Here is a 20,855-nt window from a genome sequence, read left to right on the forward strand (position 1 = left end):
CTGTCACACAGCTATAAAGCACATAAAATGGCTGCAGGAAGTGACCAGAACCAAGGCTTGCCTAAAACCACGCCCAGCAGAGAAAAAAACTTTACTAGCAAGAACAGAGGCATGTAGCATGCAAATTCTGGCCAGCAGATGGCAGCAACAGATCAAGACATAGAAACAAACGTGGTGAAATAAGAATTGGTGATACAATGCACAGTTAAATAACAAATATGAGGAGAACACCACAACATGTTGGTATTTTCATTGGCTCCTGGCTAAAGTGACCCTAGTAAGTGCATACAGTTTGTGGTCATGCACGTTTAATCACATTCTCTCATACCCCAACCAAGCAATTGGGGTAAGGGTTGAGGAAAGACCTGGTGATCTACCTAAAAAAATATTAAAAATGAAAAAAGGCTTTAGATGTCCATGAGTTGAATATGACAACGTATACATAGAACTAATCTTTACTTACCGCTCTTCTTTTTCTATTAGAAAGATGGTATATAAACAATGTTATTTCAGGAATATGTAATATAAATGTGCAGCAAAATAGGAGTTAATCAGTGGGTAGTCTCTCTCCAAAAAAGATGCACTAGTTTTCTTTACTCTGGTATTTCTTCTATTTTATTAATCCTGTGAAAAAGCAGCTTTCTGTCCCTTCATGTCTAAATTAATTTCTCCACTGTCTATAGAGGGAGCAGTGGTTGCCACCAAGGCTGAACTTGTCTGCCTTTTTTCATCTCCACTACATTGGGGTTTTATATATTTTAATGAGAAAGGCGACATTGTTTTTACCACCCATTCATCGACAAAGACAGTGCATTTCTAAAAAGATCAACAGGGATTTTCTGTACTGCCTGAAAAAACAAATACAGCTGTCACATATTTGAGTTTTGGTCAATCAGCTTGCCACGTATCCAGATTGGATCAGTGATGGCAAAAGCATCCCCTTCTTTGTGCATGTGCAGCTGCAAGTTGTAGAATGTCCTTGGCGGTAGTTGGTTGGCCCTGCAATGACAGCTTACTTCTGAGTTCAGCTGAAGTTGGGTTCATATTGAACCCAAGCTGTTCACCATTCTTGGGTTTAGTTATGCTTGTGGTAAAACAGTATTACACCCAAAAGCAAACATTTAATTATATTGCAGCTTACCAATTCTTGGGTGACTGCATTTGTTTCTTTTTTAGACTTTTTCATCTGATGATTCAGCCAGCAACTATTTTTCAAAAGCACAAGCTCTCCAGCAGATTGCATCAGCTTACATGGATGTGTCAGGGATCGCGGCTACGAGTGGCTCCGCGCATGCTCAGAGCGCCGATCTATACTAGCCGGCGGACACTAGGACCTGGACGGCGGCGGCCGCGCATGTGCACTCGCGATCGCGGACGCTTGCCTGGCACCAATGGCAGGGCAGGGCGCACTATTTAAACTTGCCCTGCACTTACACTCATTGCCGTATGGTCTTTATTCCTGTGTTCCTGTTATTTGAGATTCGTTACTGACTTTGCCTGAACCTGACCTCTGCTGACTTCTCCTGCTCTGACCCCTGGCTAGTTTGACCTCTCTTCTGGATATTCCTAAACCTGATCTGAACTACTGGTACTGACCCCGGCGAGTGACCTGACTATTCTTCTGCCTGCTGCCTTGTACTGCGCTGACCCCACTGTTACTGACCTGGCCCGTTTGACCACGCTCATCCATCCAGCACGGATACAGCCATCCCTGCTTCCGCCCTCTGCCTCTTCATGTCAGGCTTTCCACCTGCATAGATCCCCGACGGATTCCTCTACCTCAGGCAGGTGTACTCAGGGGCCGCGACCTGGCTCCTGTCTGCTCCAAGTCCATCCCCACCCTCAGGGGCCCTGGTGAATAAGCAGACTTGGGCTTAGACTCTGCGCTCTGGGGAATCCTGTCCTGTGGACTGCTAGAGGTACCGCCAGGCGGTTGCCAACAGGGTGACACAAACCATTTAACACTGGCAGGGGTGCTTAAATGGTCAGCATTTACTTATTCATGTAGAACCTCTATCCCAAAAGGAAAAAAAAAAAAGGTGTTTGTTATAACTGATTATAAAGTGTGAGCTGAAGTTTGGCTTCAATTTGTTAGTGTATTTAAATCTAATATATTTAACACTACCTTTCCTCACAGATGGACAATCCAGATGTGCCTCCTGTGCTCATTCATCCAGTGTGGTGTCTCACTAATACAGGAGACATGTTACTGGCCAGATCAACAAGTGAAAACAGAGGAAAAGACTTAATAAATAAATAAAAAAAAGGCAGGAGAGAGGGTTACAAGTTAAGGGACTGATTTCACCCTAGGGGGTCCTTTTAAATTTTTAGGATAGCTACAGATTTTTGACTCAGCAGTGTGTGCCCTACAAAAATTACCAGTAACACTCATACAATATACAGACATTATAATGTACAGATATTAAAGTGAGGACAGAGGAACAAACCCCCCCCAAAAAAAAGTTCATCCATTTACAGCCATGTAGAAGGACTCGTTCTCACCATGGAGCAGAGATGTCAGTTTTTCTGCACGTGTTCTGCTAGAGCACAACAAAATCGATTGTTCTCTATGTGCCCTGTTCACACCACAACTTTAGTATCACGTGCAGGATTTTTTTTCTGCGCAGGAATCTGGAACGTGTATGAAACTCATTACAGTGCACATGAAAACTGATGTCTCTCCAAGGGAAATATGCGCGTCAATTTCCATCAGTTTTTTTGCACGTATGGTGTTAACAAGGCCTAAAACAATCTGAACAACTAATCTATGAACATCTAACAATAAACTACATGAAGTGCAGCATGTATTTCATTTGAAGTATGCAAGACACATTTCTTAAGTAATTTTATTCATAAAATTTGGAAATATATAAGTTAAACAATCACACACGTACACTTTATTACATATTCTTGGAGATCCTGATGAACACAGGGTTTGGAATAAGCTGTCAAATAAAACAATTTACAGAGTATAAAAAGGTTTGGTATGCAGCCAGCAGGAAATTGTGAAAAACTTACAAGCTTCTGCATATTATATTATAATGTGTCACGCTCTTTAGAGTTAACACACACACCCAAGATTTGCATGTAAACAAGTGTGTTTAGGAGCTGCGTGGTGTTTTACAGTGTGTTCTCTGCGTCACCTGCCGCTTTCATTGGTATTTATTGCATCTTTTGTGGTTTTTACAGGCTTTATACAGCTCTATGCTGAAAGAGATCCATGCTGGACTCGTACAGAATATCTCACTCTGTCAGAGGATGGCCCAGGTGAAAAGAGGGGAAAAAACCAACAAAAAAGCAAACAAAACAAAAAAAGATATGGTTGAGTTTTTGAGAAAGGATTGAATTCTCCCATTAATTAACTTTTCCTACAACCACCACTAGAGTTGTAACATCAAACCACTCCATGTTATTCCAAGACCTCAAACCTCTGGGGTCTAGAGCAACGCTTGGGCAGACTGGAAATTGGAAAAAAATAATATCCTTCTGATGGTATGGACACAGAATACATAAAAGTTAAGAATTATAGTTGAAACTAAGCATAGCTAGCATATTTTGAAACTGAATGTTTCCAGTTTACACAATTCAATTTGAAAGAGTATTATGCTTAAAAGTAATGCAATAGGTTTGAATAATGAAAAAACCTAAAAAAGGAAGGTGGTCAGTGACATTCAAATCAAATAATGGACCAAGTTCATTGACATATGTACGGCCCAGTATGTGGGCGGAAGCACAAGTATAATATCTACTTCTGTTTTTGAAAAAAATGATTTTCATACATATAGGCCAGCAAACCTACTGCATTGTATTATACTATGTACATAGGCGGGTATAAGTACTTATAGTGCAGCTGAGATTTGTGTTCAACATATTTTCAGAGTCCACAGAGTAAACAATGGAAAGAGCAGCAGGGTCTTCAATCAAGGAGTCTATGTCACAGCTCAAACACTATGCAAACCAATTGATGTCCATCCAATTTGGAAGCACAGGTGCACGTCCTATGAGTAAGGAGGCATGTTGAAGTAGGAGGATAGAGAATGTCAGCTCATCAAGGCCACAGTACTTTCATGCTGCCCTCCAAAGATCCCAGAGAAAAATTCCATAGCCAGACGAACATGGATGGGAATGAAGACGTAGGAACTGTATATTACCATGGCGATGGCCGTCAGTAAGATGGTGTTGAAGATGGACTTTTCCCAGGGTTCTAGGACATAGCTGCAGGTTATGAGCAGATACTGGTAGTACAGCCAGGACAGGTAATCTTTGATGTGCTTCACATCCATTTTAGGATTACAACAATGGATTCAACCCTGAAAAAATAGAAATACACTGTTAATGGAGGAGAATGTGTTATAGGGAAAGCCCAGTATGGATTTTCTACTGAGACAATGAGGCCTAGTTAAAGTGGTTGTAAACCCCTACATATATCTAGTGAAGTGACTGGCCTCAGGTGATACTAATAAATGAAACAAATCATTTTACAAAGTTCTACAAAGTCGTACATTTTCCAGTGCGACTTTGATCCAACTTTAAACAAACTGGATCAAAGTCACGTCAAATCATTCTACAAGTTGTACTTGTTTATTTACATCTAAAGTGCAACATTTACACAGAACCTCTCAACTCTGAAGAGCATGGGGCAGGGAGCTGAAGTTATACTTCGTGAGAGCTGATTAGAGGGAAGGGACACACTCCCCTTCACACTGCTCACAGGAACAGAGTTGAGGCTGTCAATCACCCTCCCCTGTCACCATTTTTCTCTTGGCATCAGGAAAACTCATCAGAAAGGACAGTGAAGGAATGGGGCAGCAGACTGAATTGAGACAAGTACACACTATAGAGGATGTGCTTTGTTCATATTTGCACATCTGAGGTTTACAACCACTTTAACCACTAGCCTACAGGGCACTTATACCCCCAGACCAATTTCCAGCTTCAGTGCTGTTGCACTTTGAATGACAATTGCGCGGTCATGCAACATTGTACCCATATGAAATTTCTATCTTTTTTTGCGAGAAAGCTTTATTTTGGTGGTATTTAATCACCTCTGGGTTTGTTTTTAAACAAACCAAAAACCACTGAAAATTGTGAAAAAAAACCCCAAAAAAACAAAAAAAAAAACCCCACGTTTTTTCTTAGTTTTTGTTATAAAATGTTGTAAATAAGTGATTTTTCTCCTTCACTGATGTGCACTAATGAGGCTGCAGTGATGGGCACTGATGGACACTGAAAGGCAGCACTGACTGGCACTGTTAGGTGGCACTGATAGGCAGCACTGACTAGCAGCTGATTGGCATTGATAGGTGGCACTGACTGGCACTGAAAGGCAGCTCAGATGGGCACAGATATGTGGCATTGATGGGCACTGGCAGGTGGCATGGATGAGCACTGAGAGCTGGCACAGATGGACAGTGACAGGTGGCACTGCTGGAGCTACACAGATCATCAGGGCACACTGATCATCAGTGCTCATGTCCCCTCCGAGGAATGCCGATTACCGGCTCTCCTCTCCACACGAGCTGTCAGCGTGACAGCTCGTGGGGAGAGAAATGCCGATAACCGTCATTTCCCTGTTTACATGTGACCAGCTGTGATTGGACATATGACGTCCTCCCAGAATGAGAGAACCACCTTAAGTCCGTCATATTACTATATGGCGGACGGGAGGCGGTTAATAAAAGACAAATAGGTATTTCACTTTGAAAGGGAAAGGGAACTTCCATCATCCAATCATATACAAGAACAGATGCATCTTTATTTCCCATGCACACGATAGGGTATACTTTGAAAAGTGCAACTTCCAAACATTCATTAACCACTTACCCACCGCCCCAAAGCAAATGTACTGCTATAGGGAGGCTTCGCTGGGCAAAATCAATTAAATATACACGATTTTGCTTTTCCGGGTAGGGGGCACACGCCGCCCTGCCCGCACTGCTGTTGGCTCCATAGGATATAAATCACCAAGTCCTGTCCGGCAATTTTACGCCGGGACTCGGCGATCATTGGCAAAGCTGAGAGGGGAGAGATTTGTATGTAAAACACCACAGATTTCTCCTGTCATCCTCGGCGTGCTGCTTTCTTTATGCACAGCAGAGAGATAGAAAGGAGCAGGTCTGCTTAGTAACAGCACACAATAAAATCACTCCCTAACAGTTAACCCTTTGATCGCTCCAAATGTTAACCCCTTCCTGCCCAGTGTCAGTGCTTTTTATTAGCACTGATCACTGTATTAGTGTCATTGTAGATGTCAGTGGCAGCTAGTCAGATCCAACCCAGTGTCAGAATGCCCGCCACAGTCCCACAATCTCATTGATCGCTGCTATATATACACACACACACACACACACACACACACACACACACACACCGCCATTTGTAGACGCTATAACTTTAACGTAAACCAATACACACTTATTGGGGTTTTTTTTTTTTTTTTTTATAGCAAAGACATGTAGCAGAATACATTTTGGCCTAAATTTATGACGAAATTTAATTTTTTTTTTTTTGGATATGTTTTATAGCAAAAAGTAAAAAATATTTGTTTTTTTTTCAAAAATGTTCAGTTTTTTTTTTGTTTATAGCAGAAAAAATAAACGGGAGGTGATCAAATGCCACCGAAAGAAAGCTATTTGTGGGGGGGGATACAAAATGTATTTATGTACAGCGTTGCATGACCGCACAATTGCCAGTTAAAGTAACGCAGCACTGTATCGCAAAAAATGGCCTGTCAGGAAGGGGGGGGGGGGTAAATCTTTTGGAGGGCAAGTGGTTAAGCTCTGGGGAAAACTTCCTTGCCTTGCAAAATGCACAGCCCGTTTACCTTTAGTAATTCAGCCACAATCGATCTAGCACAATAAAATACTGTATAGCTATAACATTTTTGCAAGTTTTATGGTGTGAGTTTGAGGCTAAGTGTGGCTGATTTACCAACAGTAAAGAGCCTTCACTTTGCAAAGCAAATAAGGGTAAGCTGTTCTGGCTTTGGTCATCTAATCATGTGCAAACAAAAATCAGTTTATTAAAAATATTTTGGAAGTGAAAATCCACTTTGCAAAATGAAAAACAACCCGCTACTCTTAGTAATCTAGTATTGCTCAAGCAACTCATATCTACTTATCGTTATAAGCAAAATAACTGAACTAGTGCACAATGCAAGCTACTCCCTTATGGGAAAAAATAATAACTTCATCTGATCATTTACCACCAAAAAAAAAACAAAACACAAACACAAAAAAGGAAAAAGTGTGAATATTCAATTATCCAACCATGTGAACAGCTTCTGCACATGCCTGGGTATTCAATGTGAACAGGAATTTCATTTTCACATCTCTGTGAATATTCCCACAATTTTTAAGGAATGTCCTTAATACCTTTAGTAAACTAGCTTCATAATAAATCCTTGTGTAGGGATCTGCTGCCCTTTACTATTAGCTGCTAATATCACAGTGTTACATATAATTATGTATCAGGAGACAGACAGAGACAAAAAATATCAGCCACATGTCCTGTCCATGCTTCCAAACTCAAGCTTGAAGGTACTATTATGGAAATGTTTCAATGTTCCAATGGTTTAAACTGTTTTGTCACATGCACATGGCAAAATAGCTAGGTCTCTGCTACTATATGTATGTAATAGGCACCTTGCTGTATATTAGTAGGTTAACCTGTATTTTAATAGATTTTATATGCAGCTCGTGTCATTTTAGTTATCCAAAAAGAGAAAGGAGTCCGCCCATCCCATGGACAAAGCCCAGGATGAAGAGGAATGCACACTTACCTGGGATGGTGCCTGAATGGGGTTGATACATGTACACTTCACACGTCATATTTTTCAATAATTACTTTAGTTAAGCCTGTACCTTGTGGTCTGGGATTCTATAATTAATTTTAGTTTACGGCTCAATAACCAGCATAGGCTAGAGCCAAGTTAGACATCAGACGTCCATTTCTGGTAGTTAGCTATCTGGTTGCATGTCAGATTAGAAACTACTAGGGAAGGACTAAAGTTCAGAGTAGACAGGCTAACACTGAATTCCAGTACCACACCACAGTTCTTGCATGTGTAAAACTGCGTTCCAGACTGGTAGGCCAACACCTGGGAGGGTCTTCTCATTGCTGCAGATCTTGGGTTTAGGTCTCTGACACAAAGAAAGATGCTGCATTATGATCATCCCTTCATCTGGACTTTGCTGCAATATTCATCTGGAGGTATCTCTCTATTAATAACTATATACCCGAGTATATGTGCAGAATGCCATCAGGACACTTATTGGGCCCTTTGCTGATGATACCGGTTTGGATGTATGAACTATTAATCTTTTCTTGTATGATCTCCATACTGCTGTGTATCCATAATAAGTGCCTTGAAAAAGTGACACATAACTGAAGTGGAAGGAAAATGATAAATGGTTTTCAGAATTTTTTACGAAAAGGGTCAATACTTTGTAGAACCACCTCCTTTCGTTGCAATTACAGCTGCAAGTCTTTTTGGGCATATCTCTAGCAGCTCTACCAACTTTTTGCCCATTCTTCTTTACAAAATAGCTCAAGCTCTGTCAGATTGAACGTAGAGCATTTGTGAACAGCACTTTAAGTCTTGCCACAGATTTTCAATTGGATTTAGGTCTGGACTTTGACTGGGCCATTCTAACACACGAATATCGTTTGATCTAAACCATTCCATTGTAGCTCTGGCTGTATGTTTAGGGTCGTTGTCCTGCTGGAGAGTGAACCTCCACCCCAGTCTCAAGTCTTTTGCAGAGATTACCCTCTATTTAGCTCCATCCATCTGCCCATCGACTGACCAACTTCCCAGTGCCTGCTGAAGAAAAGCATCCCCACAACATGATGCTGCCACCAGGGATTAATTTACATACACGTGTTAATTTACTAATTAGGTGACTTCTGAAGGCAATTGGTTCCATAAAATTTTAGCTAGGGGTATCAGAGTAAAGGGGGCTGAATACAAATATACGCCACACTTCAAATATTGGTTTGTAAAAACTTTGGAAAACAATTTAGCATTTTCCTTCCACTTCACAATTATGTGCCACTTTGTGTTGTTCCATCACATACAATCCCAATAAAATACATTTACAAATTTAGGTTGTAACATGACAAAATGTGAAAATTTCAAAGGGTATGAATACTTTTTCAAGGCACTAGTGTATGGCTAGCATTAGTCTAGGCCTCCCTGCCTCCTCCCTCCTGATTGGCTAGGTTGCTCTAAGCATCACAAGGCAAGTGCTCTAGGCTTGTGATAGTGTTCTTGCATCTTAGCTCCCTACCTGTACCCCTGCTTGTCTCTGACAAATTATCTGCTTTGATATCACGGTTGTTGACCCCTGCTCAGATTAATTTGGATTGCAGTCTGCTTTGACTTTGGATGGCTTACTGGATTAAGCTTTTCTGCTGCCTGCCCTGACACCTACTAGCTATAGCTCCTGACCTAGGCATCAAGCCAAGCATTATTTTCTCCAACTCTAAGGCTCCATGTACATATGCACAACTCCAGAGTTGCACAATTTCCAGTGTGACTTTGATCCGACTTTACACTCTCTGGATCAAAGTTGCATCAAAGAAGTACAGGCACCTTTTCAAAGTTGCTGAAAAGAATGCCACTAAAAAGAATGGGCTGTCTTTTATTATTCGACTTTACCCAAAGTCACAAGACAAGTGGCACAAATGTGAATGGAGCCTAATACTGAGAGTCACGGACATGGAATAAGCAGGCAGGATTACAAAGTTTGTGTGAACGTTCAACCCCTATTCTGCTTGTTTGTATCCTAAAGTACCGAAACCTTTGAATCAGCACGACAGCCTTGATATTCTCTCAGTACAGCCTGCATCAGCAGCAACATATTTGAATGATTTAGTGTAGGATGCAGCATAATCTCTATAATAAAGAGAATTTATAACAGAAGGGGGGGAAAAAAAGGGGAAGAAGAAGAGGCAGTCTCTTCTGATCTTAAAAGGCTAGATTCTTGGCTACCCATTTTTCCTTATGTCCCTAACTTGAACCAAGCATGCAAACTAAAGTCAGAGTGAATGCAGAATGCCTGATCTGCATATTTGTTCTACATTAATAATGCAAAATATTGAAGCCAATGCATCAGCATGACATCCAGGCAACAGAGTAAGGAGGTGTATAAGTAAGGAGCTCATTTAAAGACCCGGTATTACTGTCAGGACAGGTCATTTAATGCCTGGAGTTTTGGCTTACCCAACATTCTGACCAGGACTACAAAGTATATGGATGAACACACATACATATGACCTTAATCTGGTTGCTGCAGTTAGATCTTCAAAAGGCTAAAGTTCCCCTTTCCTGTATTTAGGGTGTAACATGTTCAGCATGTACTTCCCTCGGTGACAGCAGGCAAGGGGTCATCTTCCCCACCCACTGTCACAATTTTGAATGCAGCACAGCTGTGCATGGTTATTCCCACATGGCCACTTCATTCACAGTTTCCTGTGAAAGAATAGACTACAAGTACTGTCAGCCATTGTGGCTGACTTCTTGTAGTTTTCAATGAACTATGAGGGCACTGGTGAGCACCCTCATGGCTCATTGATCTTCCTGCTCTCAAGTAACTGCCTGCTCATATGGGGCTAATTGCGGGTAAAATGGTCTGCAAGCTCCTTAGGAAAAAAAAAAAATGTTTTACTTGCATAAAATGTGCATTTTATTTTCAAAAGGTGAACTCAGCGTTTTATGCCAAACTCGAGGCAAAATGAGTAAGCTGCCACTGCATACCTTCTCTGGATTCAGTAATTTAAATCACTGAAGAAAACATGCAGAATACAAGTCCTGATGTCATAGATTTAATTTGCTGAATGTTTGTTCCAGGGATGCGATATAAAAGAACGAGGCTAGAAGCAACCAACCAATTAGCATGCAAAGTCAGCCTAGGCTTCTCATAAAATTCATTTATGTTGGTTAATAATATAGCCAGGCACATAAAGAAGATCAAAAGCTCAGATTTGTATCCCTACTTGCTTATTACATACGTTTATATACGGAATATACAACACACCTACATTTGTTTCTGTTCAGTGCTATGATCAACAGACAATGCGTGTTTTCTAAAAGGTATTTCTTGAGCCATAAAAACCTGAAATGCTAGCTTCATAACAAAAGAATGCATTGCTGAGCTAAATCACTCCAATTCCTACATAGTTTTACTGTTGTCGCATGGTCAGATCTATCACGTAGCACAGTCACATGATTCCTTTACTGCAGTTCTGTATGATAGATTAATACTAGTATTGTGAAAATACCCCGTGTGTGAGAGAAACTTGGGTGAAGTGCTGCAACAAAAACCATGTAGTAGCATCTTATATTCAATATAAATTGCTCCGGACACATCCACATACTACACTTCCTAATCTATTACAAGACTTCAAACTAACTCAGTATCTGGCCAATTTTAAAATAAATTTTAACAAATCCCAGGCACTTAATATCTCCCAAGCCCAGGACGCAATTAGACAAGCAAAATCCAATTTTCCCTTCACGTGGCAATCAGAAGCCATCACATACTTAGGAATTCAATTGCCAACCCATCTCACAGAGCTTTACGCCAAAAACTTTCTACCCATTTTGCGTAACATCACCAAAGATCTGCAAAAATGGGATAAACCATTTTTCTCTTGGTTTGGCAGAGCTGCTATCCTCAAGATGAATGTGCTTCCAAGACTTTTATACCTACTACAAACAATTCCAATTAAAATTGCCCAATTCCTTTTTTTAAGTCTTACAAAACATTATCTACCTCATTTCTATGGTGCAATAAACACCCTAGAATTGGTTTTGAACAACTAACCATGCCTAAAACGGGTGGAGGTATAGGGCTACCTGACATCTCCCGATATTACTAAGCTTGTCAAATGGCAAGAATAGTAGATTGGTCTACGAACCATGCTCGTAAGGCATGGGTTGAAGTGGAAGCTGCTTTCTCAGGGACCCCACTCACCACTTCTCCCTGGCTACAAAAATCTCATATTCCAAGGAACACATTCTTATAGGCCCTACTTTGTCATGTTACCACTAGATAAGCAAGAATACAACACTCATCCACTCCAAGTCCACTCACTCCTGTCAGACTAAATCCAGACTTCCCCCCCGGGAATGTCGCACGCCTTTCTTGTGGGATTTGGTCCCACAGACAGCTTAAGTCTGAACCAATTCTTTAAAGACGGAGGGCTGTTATCCAGAGATCTCCTTCTGAATAAATGGCCTACATTGATCTTAACACAATGGATGTATAGACAATTCCACCATTTTGTCCACAGCTCACCCCACCTAAAAGCATACACTAGACATTTGACCCCCTTTGGTTTTGCGCAACGGATTCCCCTCAGAGACATTATTTCCCAACTTTATTCTTGTCTCAAAAACACCAATGACCTCTCAACAAGGAAAGCTTGTAAGGCCTGGAGTGCGGACCTACAACTCCAACTATCGCCGAAAGACTGGGACCACATACATAAAGGGTCTATATGTGTCTCCAAACAAGAAAATAACTTTAAAGTGTACTCTAGATGGTATAGAGTTCCATCACTGCTTCACCGCTTCAACCCCAGTGTATCAGATTTGTGTTGGAGATGCCATCAAACGACAGGTACACTCCTACACATTTGGTGGGAATGCCCATTGTTGCAACCCTTTTGGGGGAAAGTTAAATCTACAATTGCACAAGTTACCACGTATGCCCTCAACCTTTCCCCTCGCACAATTTTTGCTCCATCATACTGTACTTCCATTTCGGACATACCGCAAATCACTCGCCTTGCATATGGTAAATGCTGCTAAGCAATGTATCCCAGTCCACTGGCGCTCAACACATGTTCCCACAATACGAGAATAGTTTGCCAGGATTGACAAAACTGAGGAAATGGAGGAACTGATTTCTGTAGCTAAGGAACATCCCGAGAGATTCAGGAAAACATGGGCATGCTGGAGTCATTTCAAATCCACCCCTATCATCTAATCGTACAAGATCAACAAGACCCTCTGGCTGAATGTCTAACTACAATGCTGTAGGGGGATATACCCGGATAACCGAAGACACTTCTCTCACACACAAGGATGGTCTGTACATCTATATCTCAACATGCCTTCTGGGGTTCATGATGCCTGCGTTACCCCACTGACCGATCCTTCACACATCATATTTTAAGTAATACCCGTCTGGCTGGGCCAATACATGAGGTTTCCTCCGGGTACTCCAGTTTCCTCCCAGCCTCCCCCCCCTTTTTTTTTTCCTTCCCCAACATCTCACCCTACAATTCTTTCTATTACTGTCTTTCTTTCTAACCTCTTGTCTTCGCACCTGTTATTTCCCTGTATCATTTCTTCTCTACCAACCAAATAGAGCATTTACCTGCACACAGATATGACTAACTTCAACCATAGCACATACGCTAGCTATAAATATGTAAACAATGACAGTCACAGTACCCAACGCTTTCCCTACCCTTACCCCTATCATCACACTACTTCACCGTTAAAAAGTTGATGAGAGTCAGGACAAGATAACATTCACTAGCATCACTTTATCCATTTTCCTCTTGGTATCCACCATTTTACTTTGTATGATGGATGTACTGTTCTACATGATTTCGTCTTGCACAACTGTTTACAGTTTGTCCCGTCTGCAAAACAGAAAGCAACCTGTCATGTCTATGTTTTGACTGATCTATGGCTGTACATGCTCTAAATGCTTTTGTCTTCTCTTAAAACAATAAAGTGTTTTTTGAAAAAAAAAAAAAATGCAACTGCATTATCATGCATGCAAAGTGATTAGCACTTTCGCTCAGCAGCATTAGGCTAGTTGGCTCAACTGCCAAACCATGGCACTACCTGCCTGGAGTTTGCGTGGGTTTCCTCCCAGCCTCAAAAAACATGCTGGTAATTTAATTGGCTCCTGTCTAAATTGGCCCTAGTGTGTATAAATGCAAGTTAGGGACTTTAGATTGTAAGCCCTTTGAGAGTAGGGACTGATGTGAATGTACAATACATATGTAAAGTGCTGCATAAATTGACGAACCCTATACAAGTACCTATAATAAAATTAAAGTGAAATTATACCAAACTTAATACATTTGCAAAGTCTTTTTTCTTTCTAAAAACTTCCTTTGCCAATGTATTGGTAGCAATACAAAAAAAAATAAAAAATACGTTAGTAAGGTAAAAAAGTACAATGACAATGTTTACACTGCAGTAACCCACAATGTGCAATGTACTGAAGTAGATACTGCACTTTGCACGATGGCTGGCCATAGATGAGAAGGTATCTGATCCTATCTACAGCAGGAGAGAAACCCAGACTGTGTGCTATATGTCTACATCCCAGAAATCATGGACAACTATGAACAGAATATGTAGTCATGAACTTTGTGGGGACATATAGAAGAGAAACCGAGTACCCTAAAGGTACCATAAAAGCAACTTTAATATGTATGCATTATGGCACATAATAAAGTGGTTTATACGGTATTCAGTTTCTCTTCTATTTGTCCACACGAAGCCCATGACTACATGTTCTGTTCATACTTATTAAGGTATCTGACAAATCCTTCCATGACTTGCTCCAGTGGTGGGACCTGCCATGATACTTCCCTGACAATGGTGCATGCACAGTGCTTTTGTGACCCTTTAATTTTCTATACAAGAGGGCGAAGTATCAGGACCTGCTAAGGGAGATTTTTCAAGTTAGAAAATGTGCTTTAAATGGCATCTCTGATCACCTTAAATGCCTTAGAGACCTTATTGCCCTTATGGAAAGGGGAAACAACTTGATGATCTCAATCAAAATGTGCAAAATTGGGACCATAGCTTACTTTTATCAAGCTGTTCGGCATCTTAAAAGCATGCACTTGAGGACATGTTATATGGGGGCGGCAGGTTTTGCATGGAAATAGCAACATCCTCTGTATTGTAAACAGTCTACAGGTCATATCAGTTTATCAGCACTTAAGAGATCTAATACAACGGAAGTAGAAAACAATTTGACATAAAAAACACTTGTAGGGTGAACATGCAAAAAGGAAAAAAAAAAAATTCTTTGAACAGTGAAGTTATCTACTGTGGATCAAAAGTGAATACTTGCATTTAAAAGATAGAATGGGAAGCGTTATTATTCTTGGTAGCTCATATGCTAGGATATACTATACAAAAGGACGACGCTACTCCTGCACAGAACTTTTTGAATCAGGTAAACTTTAGTAGAAAACAAAAAAAAAAAAAAACCCAAAAAACTGGTGTTTGTTTAACATTCTAACATTTACTGAGTACCCAGTGACAATAGGTGTAAATATAGAATGTACTGAGCCAAAAAGGGATTAGTACACAGAATCCTGCCCTACTTTCTAATATCCGAGTGCCCATTGATGCCAGGTGTACATAGTATTTACTGAGCCAAATGGATCAATACACAGAATCCAGCCCTACTTTCTAACATCTATTGAGTGCCCATCGATACCAGTTGTACATAGTATTTACTGAGCTAAATGGTTCAGTACACAGAATCCAGCCCTACTTTCTAACTTCTATTGAGTGCCCATTGATGCCAGGTGTAATATAGTATGTACTGAACCAAAAGGGATTCGTACACAGAATCACAGCCTACTAACATCTACTGAGTGCCCATTGATGCCATGTGTAATAGTATGTACTGAACCAAAGGGATTAGCACACGGAATCCTGCCCTACTTTCTAACATCTGGGTACCCATCAATGCTAGGTATAAATAGTATGTACTGAGCCAAATGGATGAGTACACAGAATCCTGTTCAGGAACAATTTGGCATATTTTCACAAATGATCTTCAGCATGGTATAAGGAAGTTTGCAGTTTTATCCAATAGGGAAACGATCTGGACAGTAGAATACAGTTTATCAAGTAGAAATCTCTCCTAGAGTCCCAGTTAATGTAACCAAACAACCATAAATTACAGAAGTTATTTGCTGTAGTGCCAGGTTGTAGTGAACACTAACATTTTAGCAAGTTGTTTTTTTCTAGACTAATTGTATGTTTTCATGCAAAAAGTTTATTCAGCTCTCAGCACCCAAGAAAATACACCTGTATAAAAAAAAAAAAAAAAAAAAAAAAAAGAAGGAGGGGTGCATCTGAAAGAGAAAAAAAACAAAAACAAAAAAAAAAATATCTATATCTCATAGCAACTTTACCCAGCTAATGAATTGCAAATTTGAAAATTATGGGCAACACATTCAAAAGTCTATATATGATCAATTAATGTCATTACAAGGGAAGAGCATGCTTCATTAGAAAGTTACCTTTTACCGAGCTCTAGTGCAGTCTGTAAATTAATGCACAGGTAACATGAAGTTTGCATTCCTGACCTCAAAACTACATACCATAGGTGTCAACAACACAATGACATGCCTGCTAATGCTCATTGTGACTTGTCTACAAATGCACCAGAGAAAAAAAAAAAAAAAAAAAAAGACAAAATATCAAGCCAATCAAGTAAACACATGTCTTATGCGACTAACCTCGAAACTGCAGCTTTTATGCACTGATGATAGTGACAACCAGGCACTGGATATGAGTTGATTTACATGCCCAGCATACCAGTGAACATAACAGCACAACAAGCAGTTAAGCAGGAGTCGCAGCAACCAAGACTTGTTGCCTACATAAAAACAACCTTATCAGACCACCATCACAAAAAGGAGAGTAGGGAACAGAGATTGAAATCTTTGCATGCCTGAAACTTGACAGACAAGTTGATCAATTCAAATCTTGAAAATCTGGTTTTAAATTGTTACACTGCAGCTATACACAATACCATGCAACAACATCACTCATGTTTCAAACAGAGGACTAAAAAATGATTACATACACAAACACATCTGGCTGTGTGCAGTTGCATCGAACATTATTTCAGTCGCCACATTAGATTTCCATTTGGGGGCGTTTGCTCCTCTACTGTTGTGATCCGGTAATATAACAGTGGTAGGTGTTTTCTGCTCAATACATAGTTGGAATATGTTGGACAGAAGGGAGAATCAAACTCAGGCACTAGGCAATGCACATCATGTACCTCTTTACACTGTAGGATTGGATATTTTTTTTAAAGATCTTGTTGGATACAGAGGAGCATCTAATGTAGTGGGTTATGTAGCTTTCTGCCTAGACCATCCTCCTGCTGGGAAACGCCATGAAAAAAAAGTAATTGCCAGAATGCTGCACTACAGTGCTCCTCACTCAGGACAGATCAAGCATTTAAAATGTGCATGGTCAAGATTAAAACACTAGCCAAGAACCTAAAATTTGCTGTCAGAGGCAAGAGAATAGGGCAGCACAGTGGCTAAATGGTTAGCACTTCCGCCTGGCAGTACTAGGGTTGATGGTTCGAATCTCAGCCACGGCACCACCTGCCTGGAGTTTGCATGTTCTCTCTGTGCCTGCATGGGTTTCCTCCCACACTCCAAAGACATGCCGGTAGATTAAGTGGATCCTGACCATTTGGAAACTTGGGCACTTCCTGAGGGCCTGGGGTCAGTAGGGGGTACCCATGAGATGCCCCTGGTGCCTTTTTCATAGGCTTTTTTGAGTTTGGGCAAGGACACAGGGGCCCCATGATCCCCTATTGCCAGGGGGCCCCATGAGTTGTCAGTCTGCCCCTGATTGTCCCTAGTATGTGTATGTATGGATGTGAGTTAGGGACCTTAGATTGTACGCCCTTTGAGGGTTAGGGACTGATGTGAATGTACACTATATGTGTAAAGCGCTGCGTAAAATTGATGGCGCTATATAAGTACCTGAAATAAAATAAAAGAAAATTAACAAATCCTAAACAGATTACCCTTCAACTTGCCTAAAGCTGGCTATTGATCACTTTTTTTTTTCCAATCAACCTGCTCGCTGATCGAAAAAAAAAAAAAACTGAACGGATTCCCCCATCCACACATACAAGGTGAATCCCCCCTGCTGAGCCATTTTATTCTGACAGCTGGATGCCCCTGCTGTCAGAATACACTGATCAGTGCTGCAGCCGAATGGCAGTATGCACTGATCGAAGGAAAAATTTGCCATCAGGTCCATTTAAGGAGATAATCATTAGATCGACTCCTCTTGAACAGGAACAGTCATAAATAATCAACATAAACCCAGTCCCTGCTGAACAGGCTATTATTATTATTACACAGGATTTATATAGTGCCAACAGTTTGCTCAGCTCTTTACAATATAAAGGGAAACAATACAGCAACAATACAGTTCAATACAAGAGGATCAGGAAGGCCCTTTCCCCTTGGAGCTTACAGTCTAAGAAATATATTGATCTGTCTATGGCCTGCTTTACAAACATCATATTGTAGGTTAGCAACCCACAAATGTGTGGGCTGCAATTTTTTCTTTTTTAGCCCACCCTCCCTTTTTTTTTAATCTAATGATCTGGTCAGTAACACATTTTACTACTACTTTACTACCACTAACAAAATTTCAGGGTGCTGTGAGGAACTGGTTTTACACCCCGAGCACATCAAAGCCGATTTTGAAATCGTGCAACTTACAGTGAAAATTTCAAAATTGGGTAACCTAATACAGATGTCTATGCAAATCACAACAAAAAGTAGTGCATGCACTACTTTATAAATAGGTGCAGCTCCGACCAAGTCGGAACCGCACCAATAACAGCTGTAAGTCGCCTGGCATGCAAATCGCACCCGATGTGACCAGGGGCTTACCATGGAGAGGGTGAGGAGAGATTATGAAACCTGGCCCCATATTTTAATGTTGGCATGCACTGATAGTAACAGAGTCATATTGGTGGCATTTTATCGCACTGGCTATGGAAATATTCTTGATCTTGCAACCAGCCTAATAATGCAAGGATGCAGCAGCAGGGCCACAAAGACTCCTATATCACCATCTATACTGTAAGTGCCCTAGGATGCTTCTCCATCTTACTGCGATTATATATTGTAGGTAATCACTGCATTTAGAGTCTAAGGAGGGGAAAATTGGCTGTTCACTTTGCAAGAGAATTTTATGCAATGGAACAAGGTGAAGCTCTCAGCTGACTTCCATCATCCAATCATGTATTTGTAAAAAAAAACAAAAACACCACAAACACCCAAATACACACACTTTTTTTTTTTTTTTTTAATAAAGTTTTCCTTACAAAGTGCATTTTCAACACATTCACTAAGCTAAGGGAACATTCCCTTGCAAAGTGAACAGCTTGTTTGTAGCAAGTCAATCCCAACTACTGCTTATGGTCTTATGTTACAGTAGGACCTCTAATGCATGAAAAGTTCCCACGTAATAATTCCCATGTAATCATTTTTCAACATATTATTGTACAAGACAGCATTAGGGTCACCTAAATCTATAAACTTTAGAAACAACCTCATGGCAAAAGCACTTGAATGTATAACTTTTAGATACTATCCTTGTACGCCTAGCAAAAAACACATGGCCAAACAGAGCAGGCAGACAAAGTCAAACTACTTAATACAATCTTGCTACAACTACTAAAATAAAGTTGGGAAAAAAACATTTAAACAAAAAAGAAAATGTCTGCATAGAAAATACCTTTAAAAACAATTATCCAGATGTAAAAAAATGCATAGGTTGAAATAAACACTATAAAACAAAATAGTTGCACAATTATTAAAAACAAAAAAATACAACAAACAGGTGAAGCTATGTGAGCACATTCGTAAACTTTATGAAATGCAACATATACAAATAGTTAAAGCGTGCAAATAATTAAAGCACTATAAACATTAAAGAACATATACTTAACATATTCACCTGCTGTTACTGTATTTTGTAGAGTTATCACCTTTGATCAGACAGAGCTATTACTGATAGCATTGTTCCTATGTAACAAAGGCTGCTTAGGGAGGCCTCACCTCTGAACTCCCACCAGTATAGTGCAGAGCAGATCCACAGGATGATTGCAGGTGCAGTAGACGTGTGAAAAGTAATTGGAATTGAATTGTGCTACTCAGGTGTGTTTGTGCCCCTCCCAATTTCCTGCTCCTAGAGAGAGAGAAAAAAAAAAAAAAGACTCCTATATAGAAAATACCTGCATCCAGTGATTAATATTTAACAGAAAGCAACCCATGTATTTAAATCAATGGCACATCTAGGATGCCCCAACATTAGGGATAGTTCGGACAGTAAAGTGTCATTTTGGGCAATGTCTTACCAGCTGTGATGGTATAGAAGGCTGTGCTGGCTCTCAGGCTGGACTGTTCAGTGTGCAGGGCTGAAAACTGCAGATGTGGCTCTCCTCTCTTATGTCAGTGCTGCAACGCAGCAATACTGCAGATAAGGTAGCAGTGCATCATCAAAGGATGGCTATCTAGGCCTTTCCAGCTCAGGAGAGAAGGTGTGTGCGCTCTGCACTTAGCTGTAATCTATTTCCAAGCAGCAAGTAATTTATGCTAGGGAAAAGGTTCATTTCACGTTAAATGCCTTTTCATTATTGTTTTATCTATGTGTACATTCCAAGGTACTGTAACTAAGCTACATGCTTTCTTGCCAATCATGGTGCAGTCAGCTGCTTAGAAGAAAGCAGATCAGGCTCCATACAAAAGGAAGGGAAGCTATACATCAGATCTTAGGGTACAGGAGTATATTGCCTGTGCCTAGGGTACCCATGGGTTAATGCTTCTCAGATGTGGTTAAATGCACTTTGTAGTGTGTTTGAAATGGATTTAACTTACATTTAGTATAGTTTATGTGCAAGTGGTCATGCTACATCAACATTGCACATCAAGAGAATGCATATCAAATGCAGAGAATGTGTTAATTAGGGATTCCCGCAGACTGTAATGTAATATGAGGATGGCATTGGCTGGATAAAAAT

The 20,855-nt window shown here is 40.4% G+C and overlaps 1 protein-coding gene across 3 annotated transcripts; it reads right to left on the bottom strand.

The window, feature by feature from the left end:
- Positions 1-2,832: 2,832 nt before the first annotated feature.
- Positions 2,833-20,380, bottom strand: SPTSSB (serine palmitoyltransferase small subunit B). Of its 3 annotated transcripts, none has more exons than XM_089675450.1 (3): positions 20,193-20,380; positions 19,894-20,023; positions 2,833-4,310 (listed from the first exon to the last, which is right to left on the bottom strand). In XM_089675450.1, exon 3 carries the CDS (start codon positions 4,281-4,283, stop codon positions 4,041-4,043), a length of 243 nt encoding a protein of 80 aa, XP_089531576.1. In that variant the 5' UTR covers positions 4,284-4,310; positions 19,894-20,023; positions 20,193-20,380; the 3' UTR covers positions 2,833-4,040. The 3 variants fall into 3 exon arrangements, with proteins under 3 accessions (XP_089531576.1, XP_089531574.1, XP_089531577.1); XM_089675448.1 differs by having other exon boundaries at positions 19,793-20,023; positions 20,193-20,379; XM_089675451.1 differs by lacking the exon at positions 19,894-20,023.
- Positions 20,381-20,855: the final 475 nt, after the last annotated feature.

This window comes from Staurois parvus, unplaced genomic scaffold, assembly GCF_062004578.1.
Source record: "Staurois parvus isolate SC_StPar_1 unplaced genomic scaffold, SC_StPar_1.0 ptg000155l, whole genome shotgun sequence".
In the NCBI taxonomy this organism is placed as follows: Eukaryota; Metazoa; Chordata; class Amphibia; order Anura; family Ranidae; genus Staurois; species Staurois parvus.